This window comes from Rana temporaria, chromosome 3 (genome assembly GCF_905171775.1).
Source record: "Rana temporaria chromosome 3, aRanTem1.1, whole genome shotgun sequence".
In the NCBI taxonomy this organism is placed as follows: domain Eukaryota; kingdom Metazoa; phylum Chordata; class Amphibia; order Anura; family Ranidae; genus Rana; species Rana temporaria.
Window position 1 is genome coordinate 166696800 of NC_053491.1, and position 23099 is coordinate 166719898.

Consider the following 23099-nt stretch of genomic DNA (forward strand, 5'->3'; position numbering starts at 1 on the left):
TGTAGACAGAAGTTAACCATGGTGCTGTGCATTTATTAAGGCTCATGACTGTTTAATGTTCATATGGTAATTCAAGGGTAAACTTCCAGTGGCTGGTCACTGTGACTTTGACAGATCATATGACTGGGCCCTCCTCCAGGCTTTTTTCTTCATTTATTTTAAATGTGCTTCACTTTCTTCAGAGTCCTTAAGCAAGTAGAGCGCAATGCAGATTGCTGTGCCTTTTAATTGTGCGGCCATTTTTAACCATTACATAGAACCTTTGTATAGCCCATTTAAAAGGTTATATTTAAATTATAGGTGGAGTTTGATGTCGATTAAATCAGTCCCTGGTTTCTTGGATTCGCCAACAGTGCGCATTTCTTCACATCATTTCTAATTCTCTTGCTGTCATTTTCACATCAAGAGTATGGGTAACATGACTACACTCAAAACTGGTTATACAAAGACACCTCATTAAAAAAAGAATATATATATATATAGATATATATATATATATATATCGTATTTTCCGGCGTATAAGACGACTTTCTGGATGCAAAAAAATGCATCCAAAGTCGGGGGTCGTCTTATACGCCGGGGACGGTCTCCGTGCTGCGAGCGTCCATGATTTAAAAGCTGCTCCTTCTTCTCATCGTGTCCTGTGATAGGTGGAACACAAATCTTCCCAGCAGCGCCTCTGTTCTGTGTTCCTCCTATCACAGATGCCTTCTCATCCTCGGACGAGAGGACATCCGTGATAGGCGGAACACAGAACAGAGGCGCTGCTGGGAAAATTTGTGTTCCGCCTATCACAGGACACGCTGAGAAGAAGGCGCGGCTTTCAAATCATGGACGCTCGCAGCACGGAGACTGTCACCGGCCTGGATGTCAAAGCAGCAAAACGTGAGTGATGGCAATGTTGGCACAGTGGGGGAAAGTGATGGCACAGTGGGGGCAAGTGATGGCACAGTGGGGCCAAGTGATGGCACAGTGGGGGCAAGTGATGGCACAGTGACGGCAAGTGATGGCACAGTGGGGGCAAGTGATGGCACAGTGGGGGAAAGTGATGGCACAGTGGGGGAAAGTGATAGCACAGTGGGGGCAAGTGATGGTACAGTGGGGGCAAGTGATGGCACAGTGGGGGCAAGTGATGGCACAGTGGGGGCATGTAATGTAATGGCACAGTGAGGCATGTAATGGCACAGTGAGATTTGAAAAAAGCCTGTTTCTGTCAGCGGTTCTGGCTACCCCTCAGCTTCCAGAAAGACTACTAGGAAGGGGGTAGTCTTATATGGCGAGTATACCCCAAATACAAAATTTTTCCTGGAAAATTAGGGGGTCGTCTTATACGCCCAGTCGTCTTATACGCCGGCAAATACGGTATATATATGATATACAACTACTGCTTAAGTCAGTTTGTAATTGGTTCACTGCTTTTACCAGAAGTTGACCTTGGAAGTCAAATTATAGGCATCCACTGCAATAAGGGTTTTATCTTTGGTGGGAGACTGGGGAAGAGTAGTGCACATCTAATGGGATGCTGTGGTTGTTTCTGTTCTTATTATAATCCCGAGACTGCAAACGCAGTCATAGTAAAGACATACTCATAGTAGGTCTACATCAATTTCTTTAAAACAGAGTCAGATATGAATCTGTATGAAATCTGCAAATGTTTTTCTTTTGTAAAGTGTATATTTTACAAGGGAAAAATAGGGAAATAGTTTGTTTCCTAAGCTTTCCCAAATGTTGATACCATATATACAGTAAAAATGCACTGGAACTAATGGGCCACCACTTATGGCACCAGCTGATGTTTTTGGTTTATTTAGTGCTGCAAAAATTCATGCACAACTTAGGCCCCTTTCGCACTGAGGAGTTTTTCAGGCAGTTTAGCCCTAAAAATAGCACCTAAATACCACCTGAAAAACTCCTGCCCAGCATTCTCAATGTGAAAGCCCGAGGGCTTTCACACTGAGGCGATCTGCTGGCGGGAGAGAAAAAAATCTCCTGCAAGCAGCATCTTTTTTGAGCGGTTAGAGGAGCAAATGGGAAACCGTGGTAATACCACCTGCAATGTGCCTCTGCAGGGGCGCATTGCGGGCGGTATTAACCATTTTTTTGGCGCTAGCAGGGGTTAATACCGCACCGCTGGCGGCTGAATCCCGCTGCAATTCCGACGGTATAGTGCTGCTATTTTTAGCGGCGCTATACCGCCACCACACCTCCTGCCCCAGTGTGAAAGGGGCCTTACTGTTCTAAGACAAGTGAATTCTGGAAACATAAGGGATGGTGATTTTTTCAATACATTTAAATTCTCTGCGCAAATAATTTTCTTATACCATGTCTCATTAAAAGTATGACACAATATACTTCAGTGTATACTTGCTAACAAACTTGAGTAGATTACGTTTAATGGCAGAAATATAATACACTGTTAAGTTAGTATATAATTAGTATTTATATGTAGAGCTCACTGGACAAAACACATGGAACCCACCTTGTTAATACATGCATTGTGGCCACCTCTTCCATAAAAATGCTCCAGACAGTTGGTGTGAGTTCCTACACCTTGGCTGAAGACCTCGTTGATCCTATTTATAGATACTGCACATACAGCAGACCTGTTTGTCAATTCAGCAGAGTCCGGCTTACTTTGGGCAAAGACAGCGTACAAAATGTCATCATCTAGACTGAAGCCAGTCTCACTTGCCAAGGTATCCCCTGCCTTACTGATAGTGGCAGCTTGTAAAATATTGAAATTCTCTCCCATAGCCATCCTTTTCCTACGCCTCTCTGTATAAAAACACTCAAAAGGCATTTCAATATAGGAGCGTAGCTCGGAGTCTGAAGCACAGAATCTGACAATTCTAGTGTGATAAGTCTGTGAATCCAGAGATTCTTTCTGTACTGTTAAAAAGTAAATAAAGTCTTTACTTTTAAAGGTATATATGTAGTGGATCGGATATGACTCTCTAAATCTGGGAAAGACATCCATGTAGGAATGATCTGTGAGAAACTCAAAGCCATCTTGTGTCTCTTTTAGTCTCCGGACTGACACCGAATGAAGACTGGAAGGTGATCCTCTAAGAGTGCTGCCTACATAGAATGTGACAAACCGATCCTTTTCCATTACAAGGATTTTACTTCCCAAGTCACTGGCAACACAGTCAGGACAATAATCTGTGACATTTGTAATCGTTGAGGAGAACAAACAGTGAACCTCATGTCCTATGTCCCAGGGTTTTTTAGAGTTGAGCACATGCCGCTGACAGGTTCCTTGATGGACACTTCCACAGCTTATCAGTTGCTCCTCATAGAAGTCTTCAAAAAGTAAAGCCATATTGACATTGTCCTTCCAAGTACCATTTGATGATGTTTCCTTGTCCAGACAGCCTTCACAAGGTCCTCCACAGTTAGACTGCTCTATTATAGGTCCTGTTTTGTACTCATATACTTTAGTGAGGTTTTCATTCAGTACAAAGAGCTTGTTCACTGCCCCCACATAAATGTAGCCATTGTGCTGAAGGATATTATGTATTTGTGTATCAGCGGTGAAGGACTGGAGGTTATATTTAATATCAAGGTTCATCTCTGAAATTTTAGCTGCCTCCTCGCACTGTTCAACACTAGTCCATACTAGTCCAAAGATAATAACCAGAATTGATGGAACCGGCACATTCCCTGACATCTTGGTCCAAATATGCTGTTCAAAAGAAGAAAAAAGCATTATAAGTCAATGCAAAACAGTAGCCAACTTACACATGTCTAGACAGCATAAACAAGCACTTTGACATGATATAATTATTAAAAATAGAAATGAGGGACAGATTCAACATAATAGAATTGAGCTCATTCTTAAACAATGATGGTTTGTGTTTTTGTGGTAACAACACCAATTTTATCCCGAGCAGTGATTAAGTTTACTAAGCTCACACTTTTCTTTTATCCTGAGTTACAATGGTGTGGTTTGATGTGGTGCAGACCAATGACCAGTGTGACATTTCGTGCTCTGTGAAACGCAAGGTCAAATACAGTGGCTTCATACAAGTGTGAGCACCACAAACACACTATGAGTCACATATCTTGTTTTTCTAGTGGTACAACATAAAAGTTATTGAGTAGAAATGAATCACACAATTAAAGAGGAAAGTCAGATGTTGTTAGCAGAGGCCAAGGAAATGCATGACTTTTCCTGAAAAATACTAGCCTACTGTATGTGAGCTGGCAGAATTAGCTTAGCAGTTAGCAATAAGCCAGGTTGGTCACTGAGTCCCATGATCACCTAACACAACATGCCAGAACTGAAGTGTTTATAGAAGGGAAAACAAGTAGCTTATTTTGCCTGTTGGTAGTTACTTATGTGACAACCGTAATAAAAAATGTTGATCCCAAAATTTGTTTGGCTAGTTTGGGTTAAGATCTTTTAGGGTTTCCTTAAAATGCACCTGTCACGTGTCTACTTAAAAAGCATACTATCCCTTTTACCAATGGAAGATATGAAATTGAATTCGGGTAGAGGAGACAAGCTTTCAGACACACCTAATTGAAAGAAAAAGTATGTTTCACTTGAGTGTGTATTATTAGCTATTTCTGTAAAGACAAAGTTTTAAAAAAAATAAAATTTGCATTAAAAGTCGGTTTTAAATTTTATACCAAGTGCAAATGACCTTTGACTCTCTATTTTGTATCTCTTTTAGCAGAGCATGAAATCAACAAAGTGTTTAGCATTAACCAGCAAATGTTTCAGGGATAGTTGGTTTTAGCTTAGCAATTCCAAATATTAAGTAATGCATAACCAATCAGACAAGGCCTTCAATTGCCATAGTTAAACTAGGTCATAAGTATTGCTACACCCTTGGAATTTCTTGCTAGAGTTTCAGTGTTTTCAAGCATTAAATATATCATAAAAACATCAACATTTTGATTAAAGGGGTAGACAATTTTGATATAGTAAAGTGAATGTTTACCGAATTAAGCTGCATTCACTTTAACCATCAATTCAATCATTCAATGTGATTCAAACTGGACATAGGTTCACTTGATTTACTAAATTAAGAAAACATTCTCTACGCGTTTAGTAATTCAACTCTATTGAGTAAAAAACTTTGCCACTTTACTGATGGCCTAGTACTACACATATTTATTTTTCCAAACTACACAAACACATGAATTAACAGAGGTGTTAATGGTTAATGGCCAGTTCTTATCAGAATTAGGTGACTGTAAATATAGGACTTGTGTTGGAAATACAGGGTGTAGGCACAGGTGGATTTTATGCAGGCTATCTCACCATATTGTTTGTTTTCCTCCCAAATAAATGTAATACACCCTAATAAAACAGCTAGATATGTTAGAAATTGTTTTGTTTTTTCTATTTTATAGTGAATTTTTATGTGTGGTTGTGATCTTGTAAAAATATAGTACAGAAACCAGGTGGTCCAATATGATAGACAAATAACTAGAATGTGCTGAAGGTCATCAGCCATGGCTTTGAAATACACATGGCAAAGCAACACATTCACTTTTATGCCTGGTTTCCTTGTGGCATACTTTTGTTCCTTTCATATTGTTTGCCACAGGGAACAAATAGAAATACCCAGTTTTCATCAACTAACTCTGCTTCTCTAAGTTGACTTGGTGATTGGCTCAATGTTGTCACATGGAGCAGGAAGAGGACCCTCATACCTGTGTAGGATTCCAATGGGATCAACTTTAGAACTTACACAGGACTTCTTCTCCTTACTCTCAGCAACAGAGTGGTGGGGGGTAGGCAGGAATGGTAAGTATTGCATACTCTTCTAAAGACATGGGTGGTTGGCAGAGCTACAATGCGCCACAGTGGGCAGTGGTGCAAGTCACCACCATGGACATGACCAAATAACCTTATAGTCATATGATCACTAGTTAGGCTGTTAGGGCCAGATTCACATATCTTTGCGGCGGCGTAATGTATCCCGTTTATGTTACTCCGCCGCAAGTTTTCAGCGTAAGTGCTTGATTCACAAAGCACTTGCGTGTAAACTTGCGGCGGCGTAGCGTAAAGCCGTCCGGCGCAAGCCCGCCTAATTCAAATGGGGCGTGTACCATTTAAATTAGACGCGTTCCCGCGCCGAAAACTTACTGCGCATGCTCCGTTTTGAAATTTCCCACCGTGCTTTGTGCGAAATGACGTCGCCCAGATGTAATGTTTTGAACGGCGACGTGCGTTACGTCCTTTCGTATTCCCAGACGACTTACACAAAAAAAAAAAATTGAAATTCGACGCGTGAACGACGGCCAAACTTTAACATGGGCTGTCTAATATTACACCACCTAAATAGCAATCGCAACTTTACGACGGGAAAAACCGACTAGCGACAACGTAAGAGAATGCGACGAACGCGCGTACCTTCGTGGATCACCGCAAACAGCTAATTTGCATACCCGACGCGGAAAACGACGCGAACTCCACCCAGCGGTCGCCGGAGTATTGCATCCTAAGATCCGAAGGCATACGAAGCCGTACGCCTGTCGGATCTTAGCCAAATGCCGTCGTATCTTTGTTTGTGAATTACAAATAAAGATACGACGGAGTATCAGCAGATACTCCGGCGTACTTTTTCTGTGAATCTGGCCCTTGGTCTCTAATGTAGGTCTGTGTCTCTACCAATATTAAAGTGTGATAATACAGAAATAAAGTGTAACACCAAAAAAAAAAAAAAAAAGATGCATCTACACAATACAAACAGTTCGGAACATATATGCAGAGATAACCTTATGATTTGGTCTTTGCTGTGTATTTTTTATAAATAATTAAAGCTTCCAGCCGTTCAGGGCTGTACGACTCCAAGATTAACATATTTCTGCAGTGGGTAGGGTCATGTACTTGCGATCAGCTGAGCACAGGGAGCTTGTACTAATCAATGACAGGATGATTCTGTCCACAGTTTTTTGTATGCAATCACACAATAAGTGATTACATGTGGTTAGGGACAGATGAGTAACCCCCATGCAGACAGTTTGCATCCAGGGCTGCTCATCTGTTTTTATCCGCAAGTAATCACTCCATGTGCAATTACCTGTAGACACTTGTTCCAGTGAAGCAAAGTTGGCTCCGTTCTCTCTTGTAATAGATAAAATACAGGCAGTTCTCATTCTCCACAATGTCCCTATTATTATTATTATTATTATTATACAGGATTTATATAGCGCCAACAGTTTGCGCAGCGCTTTACCTATAGCACAGGTCTGCCACCAGTGTGAGCACTTTCATACAGATCTCCTGCTTCCCGTCTCCAGGCATTTTCTACCACCATCCTTGTGAAGCCGGGAGCATGGGTTGCTCTGCTGGACCTCTCTCCACCCATCCCCACCCAAGATGACAGAGAGAGCAAGTTGTAGCATTTGATGTGGCTGAGCAGCGAGGGGCTGAGGCACAGTTCACTGTCATTGAACACACAGCGCACACCCACCATATTCCCAGGAGCTCACGCCTAGTCAAACTCCAAGTCGATGACAGCTGACTGAACTCTTTACCGATAACACCTCCAAGAACTACTCCAGCCTGAATGTGACATCAAGTGACATCACGTGTAGTGTCTCCACGTACTGGGGTCCAGAAACCTGGAAGAATCCTACTCCCTTTGCCCCTCCTCCTCCTCTGCAAAAACAGTGCAGACCGACCCAAAGAAATACAGAAATACATGTAACTGGCCGTGGCACACTTACTATGTGCTACTGCTAGGTGCCAGCCCAGAAACCCCCAGTGAATAAGCGGCGTCAGCCTAACACTCCTAAGCGGTGCTGGCCTGACACCCCTTAGCAAGTCTGGCCTGACATTCTCTTGTGTGGCACCTGGGGCGGACAGCCCCCCCCCCCGTCTGCATGCCACTGCAGACAACCTAGTAGTTTTGTTTTCAAAGAATACATGGCATGCGCTAAGCGATTGACTCTCTGGGTCAGTATGCATTGGGGCAGTCACTCAGCACAGGATGATTGTTGCTATCACTGTGGTAGCACTGACTACTACCGTGACTGTTGCCTTCCTCAGCAGTCCCTCAGGTGTGAGATATGCATACTTACATTGCTCCAAGCTGTACCAATGTAACTACGTAATAGGGATCATCATAGAGTTCAGTTTTTAAGACTTATTATTAGTTTTATTGTACCAAAAAGATAATTTACAATATAAACAATATAAACTACTGCTTTGTATCAATAAAGCATGTACTTGTTTTACTTGAGAGAAACCAACTATTGTAGCTTTCTCCATTATTGCACATAGCGTGTAGTTTGTAATGTTATGTAAACCAGTACCTGTGAATAGTACAACATTTTTTTTACTTTCTCACAAAGTTTTGTACTTCGGTCTATGTGCTCTTATCTTTTAGATAAACAGTACCTGGGGCTATGTACTTAGTGCACTAGGCTGTGCAAAGGAACTTACGCAGCTGTAAAGCTTCCCTTCCAGGTACACAGTGTGCAGTCCAAAGCCTTAAAAAAAGTTTGTTCTTTTGATGGCTGGTACAAATTTTTGTTATGAATGCCCTAAGAAACTTTCCCAGGACAAAGCAAAAAATAAAATGCTGCAGATCTATTTCCATGTGAAATTGATCTATTGTAAACAGGTGTTTCACAATCCCAGTAAATTAGGATATTTTTCTCTTGTCACCTTTCATGCCAGCGTAGAGCTTAGAGAAGGGAAATAAGATGAAACATAGAAAGGTCGTAGGTCACTAATATGTCAATGGATGTGAGTCTTTCCGAACATGAAAGCCCAGGCACATTCCAGCCTATCTATAACATACTAGAATACATGAAAATATTACATTACATCGGACAGGATGGTATTTCCCATTGGAAATGTTTCAAAAACAGAGCTTTCCAGACACTGACCATTCATAATTTGCATACTTTTCTGCAGAGCGAGCGATCATTTTATGTACGGCTTTAGCACAATACAAAACGGTTACTTATTTATTTATTTTTTCATTACATGTATTTATAACAAACCTAATAGATGCAATAAATAATCAATAAAAAAAACACAGAAAACACATTGATCACAGTATCCTATCCAGATAACGAAGACCCTGGAAAAGTGTCTGTATATCCGGCTCAAAGCCTTTAAAAAAAACTCTTGTTTTTAGAACCCCATAAAACTCTGCTATCAGAAATTCTGTTGCAAAATATTGCTTATTGAGGTAACCCTTCCACCTTCCATTTTCTAAAGCTAGCCATACACTGTGTGAATTCGCTCACTGGGTAGCCCTGTTGACTGCCTTCCATTGAACATCGCTCTATTGAAAAATTGAAGGAGCTGGGGGGGGGGGATTGGTGGCCGAAAAGTGACTGCATTTAATCAGATGCAGCTGCTGTTCAAGTATTTTATATTTCAAAATACAATAGCCACAGTGGGAGCTTTGTCCATCCATGCATCTTCGCAATGAGAGAGGAATCTGTTAGTATTTTTTCATTCAGCTCAGGTAGTCCCATTCATGTCAATTGGGATGTAGCCACTGCTCCCAATTTGACAGCCCAATAGGTGTGGGTTCATGACCCCAAATTAACACTTACGTTCGAGGCCGCTCACTTCCACCCGCATGACTGTCAGGTTAGGACCAGTGGCTACTATATCCCAATAGACATTAATGGGATTGCCTGCACTTGGATGCATGGAACACCCGTGCCTCACACGCAGGTGAAGAGAGCCATTGGTACACCTTGGTACACCAGAGGAAAAAGGACCTTTGTGCTGATATTTACATTTTCATGTAAACTGTTATTATTACAGATCTGAAAAGCATTACCTAATTTTTCCACGTAAGTGTGAATGTAATTGGACTCTTTTCAGACCAACCCCACCCCCACAAAACCTGCAACCAGTTATGACTTTTTCATACTGACAAAACATCGAAACATTCAAAATCACTAACCACTACAAAAATTGGCACATTTTGTATGTGGTCTGTGGAAGCCACACTAAATATGTTTGGCTCACTGCCTTTTCTGGCAGCCTTTTTTTTTTGTGCAACACAGGGACAAATCATACATCATCATAACAGACAGTGTCTGCCAAGCAGCAAACAGAAGGTGAAAGTTACTAGAATGGCCTGTCTATTTGAGGAACACATGCATGTAAGAATCCGGAATAAAGCCTGTTTAAATTATAGTGTTTTGAATATTTATGGTTTGGATAGGATTTTTTTTCCCACAACACCTTAATAGTAAGGAACAGGTGCCAGGAGTCCCTGACTTATATGCCTTGGGCCGGATTCACAAAGAGTTACGCCGGCGTATCAGTAGATACGCCGACCTAATTCGGAATCTAAGCCCGTTGTAAGTTTAAAGTGGAGGTTCACCCTGCGCCGTCATATCTTAGGGTGCAATTTTCCCGCTGGCCGCTAGGTGGCGCTTCCGTTGATTTCGGCGTAGAATATGTAAATTACTAGATACGCCGATTCACGAACGTACACTTGCCCGTCGCAGTAAAGATACGCCGTTTCCGTAAGAGATACGCCGCGTAAAGATAAACCTGCCCCCTAGGTGGCGTAGCCAATGTTAAGTATGGCCGTCGTTCCCGCATCGAAATTTGAAAATTTGACGTCGTTTTTGCGTAACTCGTCCATGAATGGGGCTGGACTTAATTTACGTTCAGGTCGAAACCAATGACGTCCTTGCGGCGTACTTTGGAGCAATGCACACTGGGAAATTCCACGGACGTCGGGTCACCAATAATTAACATAAAACACGCCTCCTCATCCTCATTTGAATTACGCGCGCTTATGCCGGCCCCATTTACGCTATGCCGCCGTAACTTAGGAGGCAAGTGCTTTGTGAATACAGCACTTGCCTCTCTGACTTACGGCGGCATAGCGTAAATACCATACGCTGCGCCGCCGTAACAATGCGCGCCCCTACCTGAATCCGGCCCTCGTGTTTCTGCCTTTTAATGACAAAAGTTTCTCAGCCTTACAAGATTCTTCCTCCTGATAGGCTGAGACGCAGCATTTGCACAATTGGCATCCGGTACTGTCAATCAAAGTCAGTTAGCCAATCAGGGGAGAGAGGGGGCGGGCCCAGGTCGGGACTCCGTGTAGGAATGGACACACATGGTTGTGATTTGGCTTGAGTGCCCGTGAAGCAAGCTGCTTGCTGTGGGGGCAATCAAAAGGGGGAAGGGGCCAGAAGCAAAGAAGAGGGACCCGAGAAGAGGAGGATCTAGGCTGCTCTGTGCAAAACCATTACACAAAGCAGGTAAGTATAACATGTTTGTTATTTTTATAGGAAAAAAATTAGACTTTACAATTACTTTAAATAATTGCCAGTTCATTTACTGATACTTAACTTTACTTAGCACCCTCTTTGCTCTGTTCTACAGTTACTTAGCATGTACACAGTGATATGACCCTCAATGGCTACAGGGAATTTCATTAAATACAATTAAATATTTTTTTCCCTGTTGATCCAGCCAGTAATAGCAGCTGTGAAAATTCTGAAAATGATGTGTAAAAAATGTATTTTACTTTATTTTTCTAGAAGTTGTCAGCCAGCTGTGACATGAGAGAGGGTAGCAAAAGTAATATAATGGGTCACCGTATACATTTTTACATGAAACAGTATGAGGTGCAAAGATGCTATTTTATTACAGAGCTGGCAAAGGCTTTGATTTACATACCTGTTTGCTAAGCAGATTTCACTTGTAGTTTGCGCCAGCCTTTATGCCTTCAGCCGTTTTTTTAAGCTGGTTGTGTTTTATATTTGTTCTCCAAGTCTTACAAACATAAAGTTCTTTCAACTGGCATTTGGTATTTACTTTGGTATTTACTTTGCAGGCTACTGTTTAGACAGTAGATCGCTTGCAGGGAAGTGAAAGATTAAAGGGAATTTGGGAACAAAGATAAAACAAAATTCTCTTCACCTCACTGTATTATAATAGTAATATTTATATGTTTTCCATAGTGCGCACTGCCACATACAATTCTCATCAACCCCAACCTCAAAAAATGATTTTTTTTCACTATACATTTATTAGATACAGTGGGTACTGAACACGTCACCACTTTTCTAGGTAAATATATTGACATGAAAATTTTACCACACATCGGTAACAACCCATGCAATCAATGCATACAAAGAAACCAAAACAAATAAGTTCAGAAATTAAGTTATGTGTAATAAACATGGAATGACACAGGGAAAAAGTATTGAACATGCTAACCAAAATTAATTTAATATTTTGTACATTTGTTGGTAATGACAGCTTTAAGAAGCCTTCTGTATGGAGAAAGTCTCATGCATTGCTCAAGTGTGACTTTGGCCCGTTCTTCCACACAAACAGTCGTCAAATCTTGAAGGTTCCGTGGGCCTCTTCTATGAAATCTAATCTTTAGTTCTTTCCATAGATTTTCTATTGGATTCAAATCAGGTGATTGACTGGACAATTCTAGCAGCTTTACTTTCTTTCTTTGAAACCAATTGAGAGTTTCCTTGGCTTTGTGTTTGGGATTATTGTCTTGCCGAAATGTCCACTCTCTTTTCATCTTCATCATCCTGGTAGATGACTACAGATTTTGTGATAACTTTTTCCATTCATCTTTCCTTCAATGATATAAAGTTTGCCAGTACAGTATGCCGAAAAACAGCCCCCCATCATGATGTTCCCACCTCCAAACTTTTTTTTTTGGGGTGGTGTGTAGTGCCATTTGACCTCCAAACATGGTGTGTATTATGGCATACAAAGAGTTACATTTTGGTCTCATCTGACCAGACTATATTCTCCTGGCATTTTACAGGCTTGAGTGAATGTTGTGCAGCAAACTTTAAAAGAGTTTCAACATGCTTTTTCTTCAGCAATGGAGTCTTGCGTGGTGAGTGTGCATACAGGCCATGGCGGTTGAGTGCATTACTTATTGTCTTCTTTGAAACAACTGTACCTGCTAATATCGGGTCTTTCTGAAACTCTCCACAAGTGGTCCCTGGCTCTTGGACAACTCTTCCGATAATTTTTTTTACTCCTCTGTTAGAAATCTTGCAAGTAGCACCTGGTCATGGCTGGTTTGTGGTGAAATGATGTGTTTTCCACTTCCAGATTATTGCCCCAACAGTCCTCACTGGAGCATTCAGAAGTGTAGAAATCCTTCTGTAATCAATACCTTCAGTATGTTTTGCCACAAGAATGTTGTGAAGCTCTTGAAAGAGCTCTTTGCTTTTACCCATCACAAGATGTTTCTTGTGTGACACCTTGGTAATGAGACACCTTTTTATAAGACATCAGTTGAGACTGAACCAGCAGATATTAATTTGCAACAAGGGACATGATTGCTTTCTAATTGCTGATAGATTTCAGCTGGTGTCTTGGCTTCCATGCTTTTTGTGCACCTCACTTTCTTCATGTGTTCAATAATTTTTTCCTGTGTCATTACAGTTTATTATATATAACTTAATTTCTGAACGTATTTGTTTTAGTTTCTTTGTATATATGGATTGCATGGGTCGTTACCAACATGTGGTGAATTTTTTTTATGAACACTTGAAAATAATCCCAACGCTAAGAGGACATTAAGTATAAGGGCTGCTCGGAAGAGTGATAAGGCTCTACAGATATTAAAGAAGTTGTAAAGGCTCTTTTTTTTCTTCAAATAATAAACATGTTATACATACCTGCTCTGTGCAATGGAATTCCACTAAGTGATCTCTTATCTCCTCTTCTGGGGTCCCCTGCTGGTGCTCTATCTGCCTCATTCCTTCTGAGTGCCCCCATGGCAAACTGTGTTCTGTGGGGGCACTCGTGTGGGTGCACTCCTGAGCTGGGCTGTGTACGTTCATAGTCACACACAGCACTGCTTGGCCCTGCCACTCCCCCTGCTTCCTCCTCACAGAATTTGATTGACAGCAGCAGGAGCCAATGGCTTCCGCTGCTGGCTGAGTCCCTGTGAGAACAGGGAGAGGGGAGAAAAGACATTCAAGCGGGCACAGAGCTGGATCGATATAAGTTTCGGGTAAGTGTTTGAGGGAGAAGGAGCATGTAGCAAGACATTTTAAACCTTAATGCAGGGAATGCAATAGGGTAAAACATGTCTTGACTTTAGAACTATAGAACTACTTTAAAGCAGAGTTCCAGTAATATTTGTGTTTATTAAAAGTCAGCAGTTACAAAAAGTGGCCCAGATTCAAGAAGCAATTGCGCCTGTGTAACGATAGGTTACACAGCGCAATTGCTTACATGCCCCGGCGTTACGAATGCTCCTGATTCAGGAACATCGTAACGCCAACTGCAGCCTAAAATCTGCGTGGCATAAGGCTCTTATGCCATGCATATCTTAGGCTGCATTCTAGCGATGACCGATAGGGGGCGCTCCCATTGTGCTCAGTGTATAGTATGCAAATTGCATACTAACACCGATTCACAACGTTGCGCGAGCCCTGCGTACGCAATTTATGTAGTTTGCGTACGTCGGGTTTCGCGTAAGGTTGCACACCCTAATTGCACGCGCAGCCAATGCTAAAGGATACCCGTCGTTCCCGCGTCGCGATATTTGAAATCTACGTTGTTTGCGTAAGTGATTCGAGAATGGCGCTGGACGCCATTCACGTTCACTTTGAAGCAAATGACATCTTTGCGACGTCATTTGCCGCAATGCACGTCGGGAAAGTTTCCCGACGGAGCATGCGCTCTACGCTCGGCGCGGGAGCGCGCCTAATTTAAATGATTCCCGCCCCCTACGGGATCATTTACATTAGGCGCCCTTACACAGGGCAAGTTTACACAGCGCACACGCAATTTACGGAGCTACTGCTCCGTGAATCGCGGGTAGCGCAGTAAATTTTGCCCTGCGCCTCCGTAAATAAGGGGCAAATCTACCTGAATCCGGGCCAGTGTGTTTTAATAAACACACATTCACCTGTGCCTCTGTCCAGTGGTGCACTCACCCACGCTGAGTTGTTACCCTGTCCTCCCTCGGTGTCGACAACTCTAATATGGGCACACGGCTGTAACAGCTTGCGGCTTCACAGCCAGGTGCCCACTGTGCATGGGCGATCGACGCTGCGCTCCATGACTGGTCCCAAAGTCTTATAGGATCTGTCATATGTCCCAGTAGACTTCGGGAGGGAGAGCTTCTGCTTCCGGTCACCTAGGCTGAACGGAATGGAAGTAGGAGAAGGTACCTGTCCAATTTGGGTACACCTCCTCCCCAAAAGCTTAGTTTCACAAACAGGAGCCGGAAGGAGGCCTTAAAGTGGAAGTTCCACTTTTGGGTTGAACTCTGCTTTAAGTCATTTAGTCACAGTAATAATATTAAGCTACGTATATCCTTTCCCTTTGTAAAATGACGTTGAGAGCTCTGCAGGCAAAACACCCTGCTTCAAATGAAGAATTGGTTTTATGTCTCGTTCATTGCAGCAAGCTGCACTGAATGCAAAGCCACTGATGTGCTTTGAGAGACACAGTGCCAGTGTCCCGATCTTGGAATCTGGTGTGAATGAGAACATAGAGTTACAAACACATAGCATGAATCGTGAAAATGCTTGGAGTCTGTATTATAGAGTGCATCATTCCTATGTTATTTGGCATATTATAAACTACCTACAACCTGGGTAACAAGACATAATGTTTTGCCTGTGCCAATATGTAGATCCCTAACATTAAGTACAAGATAAACGAAAAAATTATAAAAATATATAAAAAAATAAAAATAACTAAATGTAACATATTCAACACAAAAACATAAACACATACCTGGGGTGAGGTATGTTTTTCATCCCACAAGAAGATTTAAAATATCAAGCTGAGGTCTAAAAAGTGTCACTGAGCATTAGAATTAATACCATACACCAGGAGTGGCCAACCAGTGGCCCGGGGGCCACATGTGGCCCACGGAGCCCTCTGATGTGGCCTGCGACCTCCTGCTCTGGAATGGCAGGTTGTCAAGTCTAGATCGCAGGTTGCCGACCCGCCATACCACAGCATCAGTGTTGTGAATGAAGCTGGTGGTAGAGGAAGAAAGCGGCTGCGGAGCAGAGCCCCATAAGCCGATGCTTCCTGTACAGCACCAGCTTTTGCCACGGGTGGAGTCTATGGCAAAGTTCAGCTAACCTGCAGGATAGACACAGGAGCACTACGCTGCACCCGCAGTGTGGGTAAACTGCAGCACATCAGTGTGAAAGCAGTCTTAGACCCTTTTCACGCGATCAGCCCGACCAAATGGGACCCTCAATTCACCTCTATAGAGCGACAGATGTCCGTTTACGCCCGCCTACCTCCAGTCCGAAAAACAGAAGGGAATTCATCCCCTTTCATCTGGGTGGATCAGAGGGCCTATAGAGTAGCCGCGACCCTTCATCCACCCACTCCGCTCATTGTGGCCCGTGACTGGTTACCAAGTGGCCCTCGCTCTTCAAAAGGTTGGACACCCCTGCCATACACCATACAAGAAAACTACTGGTGAAATATCACAGCACAGACTTCCATTGTAATGCCTAAGCTGTTTAAGTAGGTAGGAAAGATATTTTTATAGATAATGGTTACCATGCAATTTTTCTTATCTGTTCCTTCCTAAGTCACATACTGAATGCCATATGAAAGAATGTAATGTGTAAAAACACTAGGAAGATCTGCAGTATAAAGGTCACTTTAGTGCAATCAGTTTTGCAGTATTTTATTATTCCAAAGACCGGATATGGGGAAACACATAAAGCCACCCTGAACACTGTAAATACTGTAATTACCAGTAAATACATTGACTCAGAGTGGTTTTATGCCGGATAACATTTATTTACAGAAAAGTGTTGTATATATGCAATACTAGTTTAAACACTGATAAGAAAAACAAATATTAAAGTACACCTTGTGCGGGTAGTAAGCCGCCTATATCAGGCAGCTACTCGGAGGAGATGGTGGATGGACATTTATAAACCTTACTACAAAACACCTTTTCCCTTAATGAGAAAATATGGACGTGCATAAAGGAATTTTATTAAAATGTGGGGTTGAGTTACTAAAACTGGAGAGTGCAAGATCTGGTGCCGCTCTGGATAGAAACCAATCAGATTCCAGATTCCATTTTGTTTTTTGTAAAAGCTTACTTACTTATAAGCTGAAGTTAGATGCTGATTGGCTACCATGCACAGCTGAACCCGATTATGCACTCTTCAGTTTTACTAAATCAGCCCCTGTATGTCTGTGTGATATGCACCCTGCAGCTGTTGCCTACCTTGAGAGAAACATACAATTATCAATGAAAATGCCAACATGACCAGTAGCCATTTCTCCCAAGAAAGTTCTGGTGAAGGCATCTACTGAAGGGATGATTAACTTGATTTATGCTCATCTAATATTCACTGGGCAAAGTGTTGCTCAGCAAAGTCTTCAGAATGCAATCATTGGTTCCGATCAATATCACTAGCTTCAATAATATCCAGGGCAAGACTTGCAAAATGTTTAAGCGGTAGTAAGCCACTTACAAAACCCTAATCTTTGTATAAGCATCTACTCAGAGGGATGGTGGTTGACCATTCACAAATGATCCCACTCCCAAAACACCTTTTCACTGTTTAAACACATGGACATGTATAAATTAATACTATTACAGTGTATGTCTACTGTATGTGTTCTGCATCATCCTGTAGCATATCTTGGGAGGAACAATAGACTATTAATAAAAAGAAGCCAACTTGACCAATAGCTGTACCCCTCAGGAAAATTCTGGCAAAGTTTTCTATTGAAGGTATGGATTCTTGCTTTCTTCTCACCTATTAATCATGGTGCAAAATGTTGCTCAGCCTAGTCTTCAGAAAGTAGTCTTTGTTTCAGATAAATATCAGTAGTTGAAAGATGAGAAACATGTTTAAGATGATTGAAAAATTTGAAACAATATGGAATCAGTCTGTTATTCAGCCAGCATCAATTATAGTAAAACTAAGCACCATATACCTATGCATTGTTCATGAAAAGAATCCATATGCAGCTGTTCTCAGCCTGACTTAGAATTGTTCAATTACAATTGGCTTTGCAAAACCCAGCTAATCAGTCTTTGTAACGTTCATTCTAAAATCATAAGACTTCCCAGCAGTTATGAAGGATTTTAAAGTTATACCATGTCAATTTTTCTGATTAGGGTATCAACATGATCATTTATTACTAAATAAGTGATTTTTATAAAATTGGCTTATGTTTTGTCAAGTTGCTGTATTAGCAATACAGCAACTTGACAAAACATAAGCCAATTTTAATTTACTTATTTACTTTAATTAAGTGTGAAAACCATATTTCTTTGGATACAAGCGAAACCTGCATGGTGGAGCTGGGTGACAGTCTCAAGTTTGTGAGGAGTAACTAGAGACTACTGAACTAGTTGCCCAAAGCAGGTGTAGTGGTTGGGCAGGTTGAAAAACCTACTCAATGCCATTCTTTCCTATGGCAATAGGGGTTTGCTTCTCCTCCCCTCTCTGTAGCATAGCCATAAATGCTTGGGTCACATGAACTTTCCTGGTTATGCTATAGGCCAGTGATGGCGAACCTTGGCACCCCAGATGTTTTTGAACTACATTTCCCATGATGCTCACGCACTTTGCATTGTAGGTGAGCATCATGGGAAATGTAGTTCAAAAACATCTGGGGTGCCAAGGTTCGCCATCACTGCTATAGGCTGTATCCACAGGCACCAGGAAACAGAGTGTGCCAATCCATTCAATTATGTCTATAGGTATTTAGTCTCATGAAATGCACATTGTTGGGAATCGTTTCTTCATAATCTTCATGAAAATTGTTCCATAGTTCTCTGAGTATCATTAATGTATCGGTTCATTTAATAGGTTTATGCTGTTGCCTTCACTTTACAAATAAACAGAAAATGAGTCTTTCAAACTTGTTGAATGATCAGAATAACAGCATGGCAGATAATTAACATCTTCAATAATCCGAAATGAGACAGAGTGATCAATCACCTTAATGCACTCATTCAAATTCCTTCACTCCCCTTGGTTTTCAAGGCTGCTGTCTGACTCGATTGATTAACAATAAAAGTAGGAATGAAATGTTTTATGTGATAACAAAACACCAAACAGTGAGTATGCCAATTCATATTCAAATTAATATAAACCTTATGAAGAGAATTTTTGCTACTTTTTTTTACAGCTAAGAAACGCTAACCCACTATAGCCTAGTTTATTTGCTATTATCGTATTATAACCCTCCAAATAGCTGTTTTTAGTCTGCAGTATAGGGAAAAACTAATATTCCAAAGTTGCACAAATGCTTTGTGAAAATAGTCAAATTGTTCTCAATTGTAGAAAGACATTTAACGTGAACAACACATGCACTGGACTGATTCATGATTTTTCCACAGGGTCAAAAAAATCTATGAGAATGCATATTTTCTAAAGAGCATTTGTATATGCAATAGTTCAGCAAAATTCTTACACACTTCACTGGTCTTCAGCATGAGGAATGAACTCCTAGAAAGAGTATACATTTCATGCATATATTATACATACATGGTAGTCAAATTTTAAATTGATGGTATTCGGAGCAATGTCAAAATCTAATTGAAGAGTCCTAGTGAATATGGGTGAATACTTTAAACCTCAACTCCATTTTTTTTTAGAAAAGGGGATACAGACAGGTATGTATCTATGGTGAGGCAAATAAGACATTTGCCTTGGGCCTTTTTAAGGTGGGTGGCGCTCTTGTAATAACAATAGGAGCGTGCTTACTAGCTGCCCGATTGCTATAACAAGAATAACAAGAAGCAGGAGGGGACGTCCTCACCCTCCCACTGTCTTCTGCAGCTCTTTCGGGCTCTCTTGTCCCACCGGGAGACCCAAGCAACTAGCCGGTGTGTCGGCCGGCTGGCCAAACAGCCATGCAAAGCTGGAATTGGCTATAATCGGCTGTTCTTAACAGTAAAGCGGAAGCAATGACATGACATCACGTCCAGTTTACCTGGCATCAGCAGCATTTTTTTAAATCGAAACCATTCAAAAACACTTGATGTTTTGAATGCTTTTAAAGGCAGAGGAGGGATTCGGGGCCTAATAGACCCAAGATCCCTCCATAAAGAGTACCTGTCACATGCCTATTCCTGTCATAAGGAGGTTTAAATTCCCTGTGACAGCAATAAAAGTGATAAAAAAAGTAAAGTGCCCCAGTCCTCACATGCTCGCATGCAAAGGCAAACCCACAAACAGCGATCGCTCCACACATGTGAGGTATCATCGGGTATCATCATGCGAAAGTCAGATCATGGGCAATAAATTCTAGCACCAGACCTTCTCTGTTAATCTAAAGGGGTAACCTGTAAAGGCTTTTAAAGCATCACCTAATCTCCTATGGATAGTAAAATGTACATTGTTTGTCTCCGTTGCACATTTATACGCAATTTTAAAGCAGCTGAGGTGGGACAAATTTAGATGGGGGGGTCACTTGATTTTAGTCTTGCCTAGGGCAGCACAAATTCAAAATACACCACTGTATATAGGTTAATACATCTGTAAAGTTGCTTGCGTGTCCATGCTGGGATGATTTCCCCCCACTTCCTGTCCACAGTGACAGGGTATCACAGAGACAAGAAGCAATGGAAAATCTATCCATACATGAAAAAAAATGTGTAAGCAAATGTAAAAAATAAATATGATATAGTTCTGCCAGCAAGCTCAAGCTATGAACCATGCTGTAAGGTTTTCTTAATCTAGTAAGAGATTGTAGAAAAATACAGGTACAGCTGAAGTACTAATGGTATCTCCCACGTGCTGAATTCTTAGGCCCCGTACACACGACCAGTTTCCTCGGCAGAATTCAGCTTCCGACCGAGTTTCTGGCTGAATTCTGCCGAGGAAACTGGCCGTGTGTACACTTTCGGCCGAGGAAGCCGACAAGGAGCTCGACGAGGAAATAGAGAACATGTTCTCTATTTCCTCGTTGTTCTATGGGAGCTCTCGCCCCGCCGAGCTCCTCGGCGGCTTCAGGGCTGAACTGGCCGAGGAACTCGATGTGTTTGGCACGTCGAGTTCCTCGGCCGTGTGTACGAGGCTTTACAGTGTTTTTCTGCAATATGCCTTAAATAGCCACAAAAGTAAAATAAAAAAATAGTGATGAGAACAAAGTGCTCTATTTTCACTACCTTGCCTAAAAATGGCAACTAGTATGGTCAGGTATACAGGTGAACTATACCATTAATGCTGTGCATTTATGTTATATGGTTTACTATGAAGGAAAAACAAATAATTAAGTATCCCTATATTTGTGTACATGTGTTGTAATAAAATTCAGCTTCTGTCAAAACCATTTTTGCATGTATGGATAGAGTGGAAAATAGTTAGACCCTCTGCAAGATTTTTTTTCATTGCAGTTTGCATCCCTATTAATCAATCTCCCTTCCATTTTTGTAAGTAGAGTTTTCTTAGTATAAGACACGTTCTATGTCTTATATGCCAAAAAAACACTTTCTATCAAATTGTTTAGTACACTGCTTATGGCGCATGCACAGTGCAGTAAACACTTTGGGCATAAGTACAATGCCGAGAGTGGGAGCCAGGTGCGGTGATGATGCAACTATACCATGTATGCATCATCACAGACTGCACAATGGTCAAAGACATTAGATTCTTTGTGGGTTAAAAGAGATGAATAAGATGGCAATGGAATGCACAGACATGTCAACACTGGAGGACAGCAAACTATGTAAGTGTGCAGTGTCTACTTGCATATTATGACAAATGTTCCCATGGCCATTCCCCAGCTACGTCATATTAAGCCATTGACGTCTATACTATATATATCATACTAGGTAGTGCAAAAACTTTACCTATCAAGCTGACCAACAATACTTTCAATATATGTAATAAAAGTAAAAATTTAATTTTTTCTGTTAGCGCAAAAAGGCATCAAGGGGTACGTTAATGTTTGTTGTAGCTCAGACATGAAAAGATTTGATTCAATATGACTTGTCAAGCTGGTAGCAACAATGTCTCACAGGAGACAGCAGAAAACACATCTGCATAAGAAAATCCCCTGCTGTTTCCTTTTATAGGATCACAAGTGGCTCGACTGCATAAAATGAATTTTAATAAATGTCGTCCATTGTGAGACGCAGGCAAATTTCAAAATGTATCAGCACAGGTCAAAAACCTGAGGCAGGCTTGATGGGAAGGACATAGCTGCAGAATTTCCAGGCATCAAAGCAAGACGATGTTGACATTAATATGACATAGAGAGCAAGACTAGCACAGGAAAAAACTGCTGAAGAAGAGACATTTATGCTGATATTATGAGCTGATGAAATAACAAATTATAAAATACACTAAAAGCTTTGCTATGATGCCCCTGTTTAATTCTAAAGTAGCTGCTGGAAGCAGGGCCTTGTAAGCCTCCTAAACACCTCATCGCCAGACAAAGTGTATCTAAAGCCAAGAACACAAATTTAATATAATGCAACGTACCAGTCCTTAGATGTAGTGGCTATATTTTCTTCTATTTGGGGCTTTTTTATTTTATTTTCACCTTGTGACCCTGCCAGTAACACACTTCTGGTTCTAGGGGGACAATTCTCAATCACTCAGTCTACAAAACAGCAACGTTGTCACCTACAGAACAGCAACGTTGTATACTTTTATGCACAATAACACCTACCTTTATGTTATGGAGATGGGTGGATGTTTCGTAGTCCATGTCATAAACAAGCAGCCTAGGGTGACAATTCTCAATGACTCAATCTACAGAACAGCAACGTTGTCACCCTAGGCTGCTTGTTTCTGATATGGACTACGGGACATCCACCCATCTCCATAACATTAAAGGTAGGTGTTATTGTGCGTGAAGGTACAGTATACTGAGTTAAGGCAACTTATTAATTTCAAATGAGTAGTCAGTGCACCTTAATAAAAAATACTTGCAATGCACAGCACTGCCAATATTGCGTCAACAGAATATAGCGCTGCATAGGAGAGTATAGTAAGGGGGTGCTACTGAGGAAGAGAGCAAATAGTCTTCCTGAAGGTGTACAAGAACCTTCCAATGGTAAAGGAAATGGGGCCCAAAAATGGAACCAGTGTGTGGTCAACATGACCACATTGGTTTCATTTTGGTGTCTCACCTCCTTTACCATTGTTTACCACCCCAGCCTAGTGCGACTGCCCACCCT

At 41.4% G+C, this 23099-nt stretch overlaps 1 protein-coding gene across 1 annotated transcript in view; it reads right to left on the minus strand.

Annotated features, from left to right (window-relative positions):
- Positions 1-23099, minus strand: part of MET (MET proto-oncogene, receptor tyrosine kinase) — a 194349-nt gene that overhangs the window by 145295 nt on the left and 25955 nt on the right. Inside the window, exon 2 of the mRNA XM_040343773.1 lies at positions 2480-3685. Within this exon, the coding sequence (XP_040199707.1) occupies positions 2480-3670 (1191 nt within the window). The 5' untranslated portion in view covers positions 3671-3685. The remainder of the gene's footprint in view (positions 1-2479; positions 3686-23099) is intronic.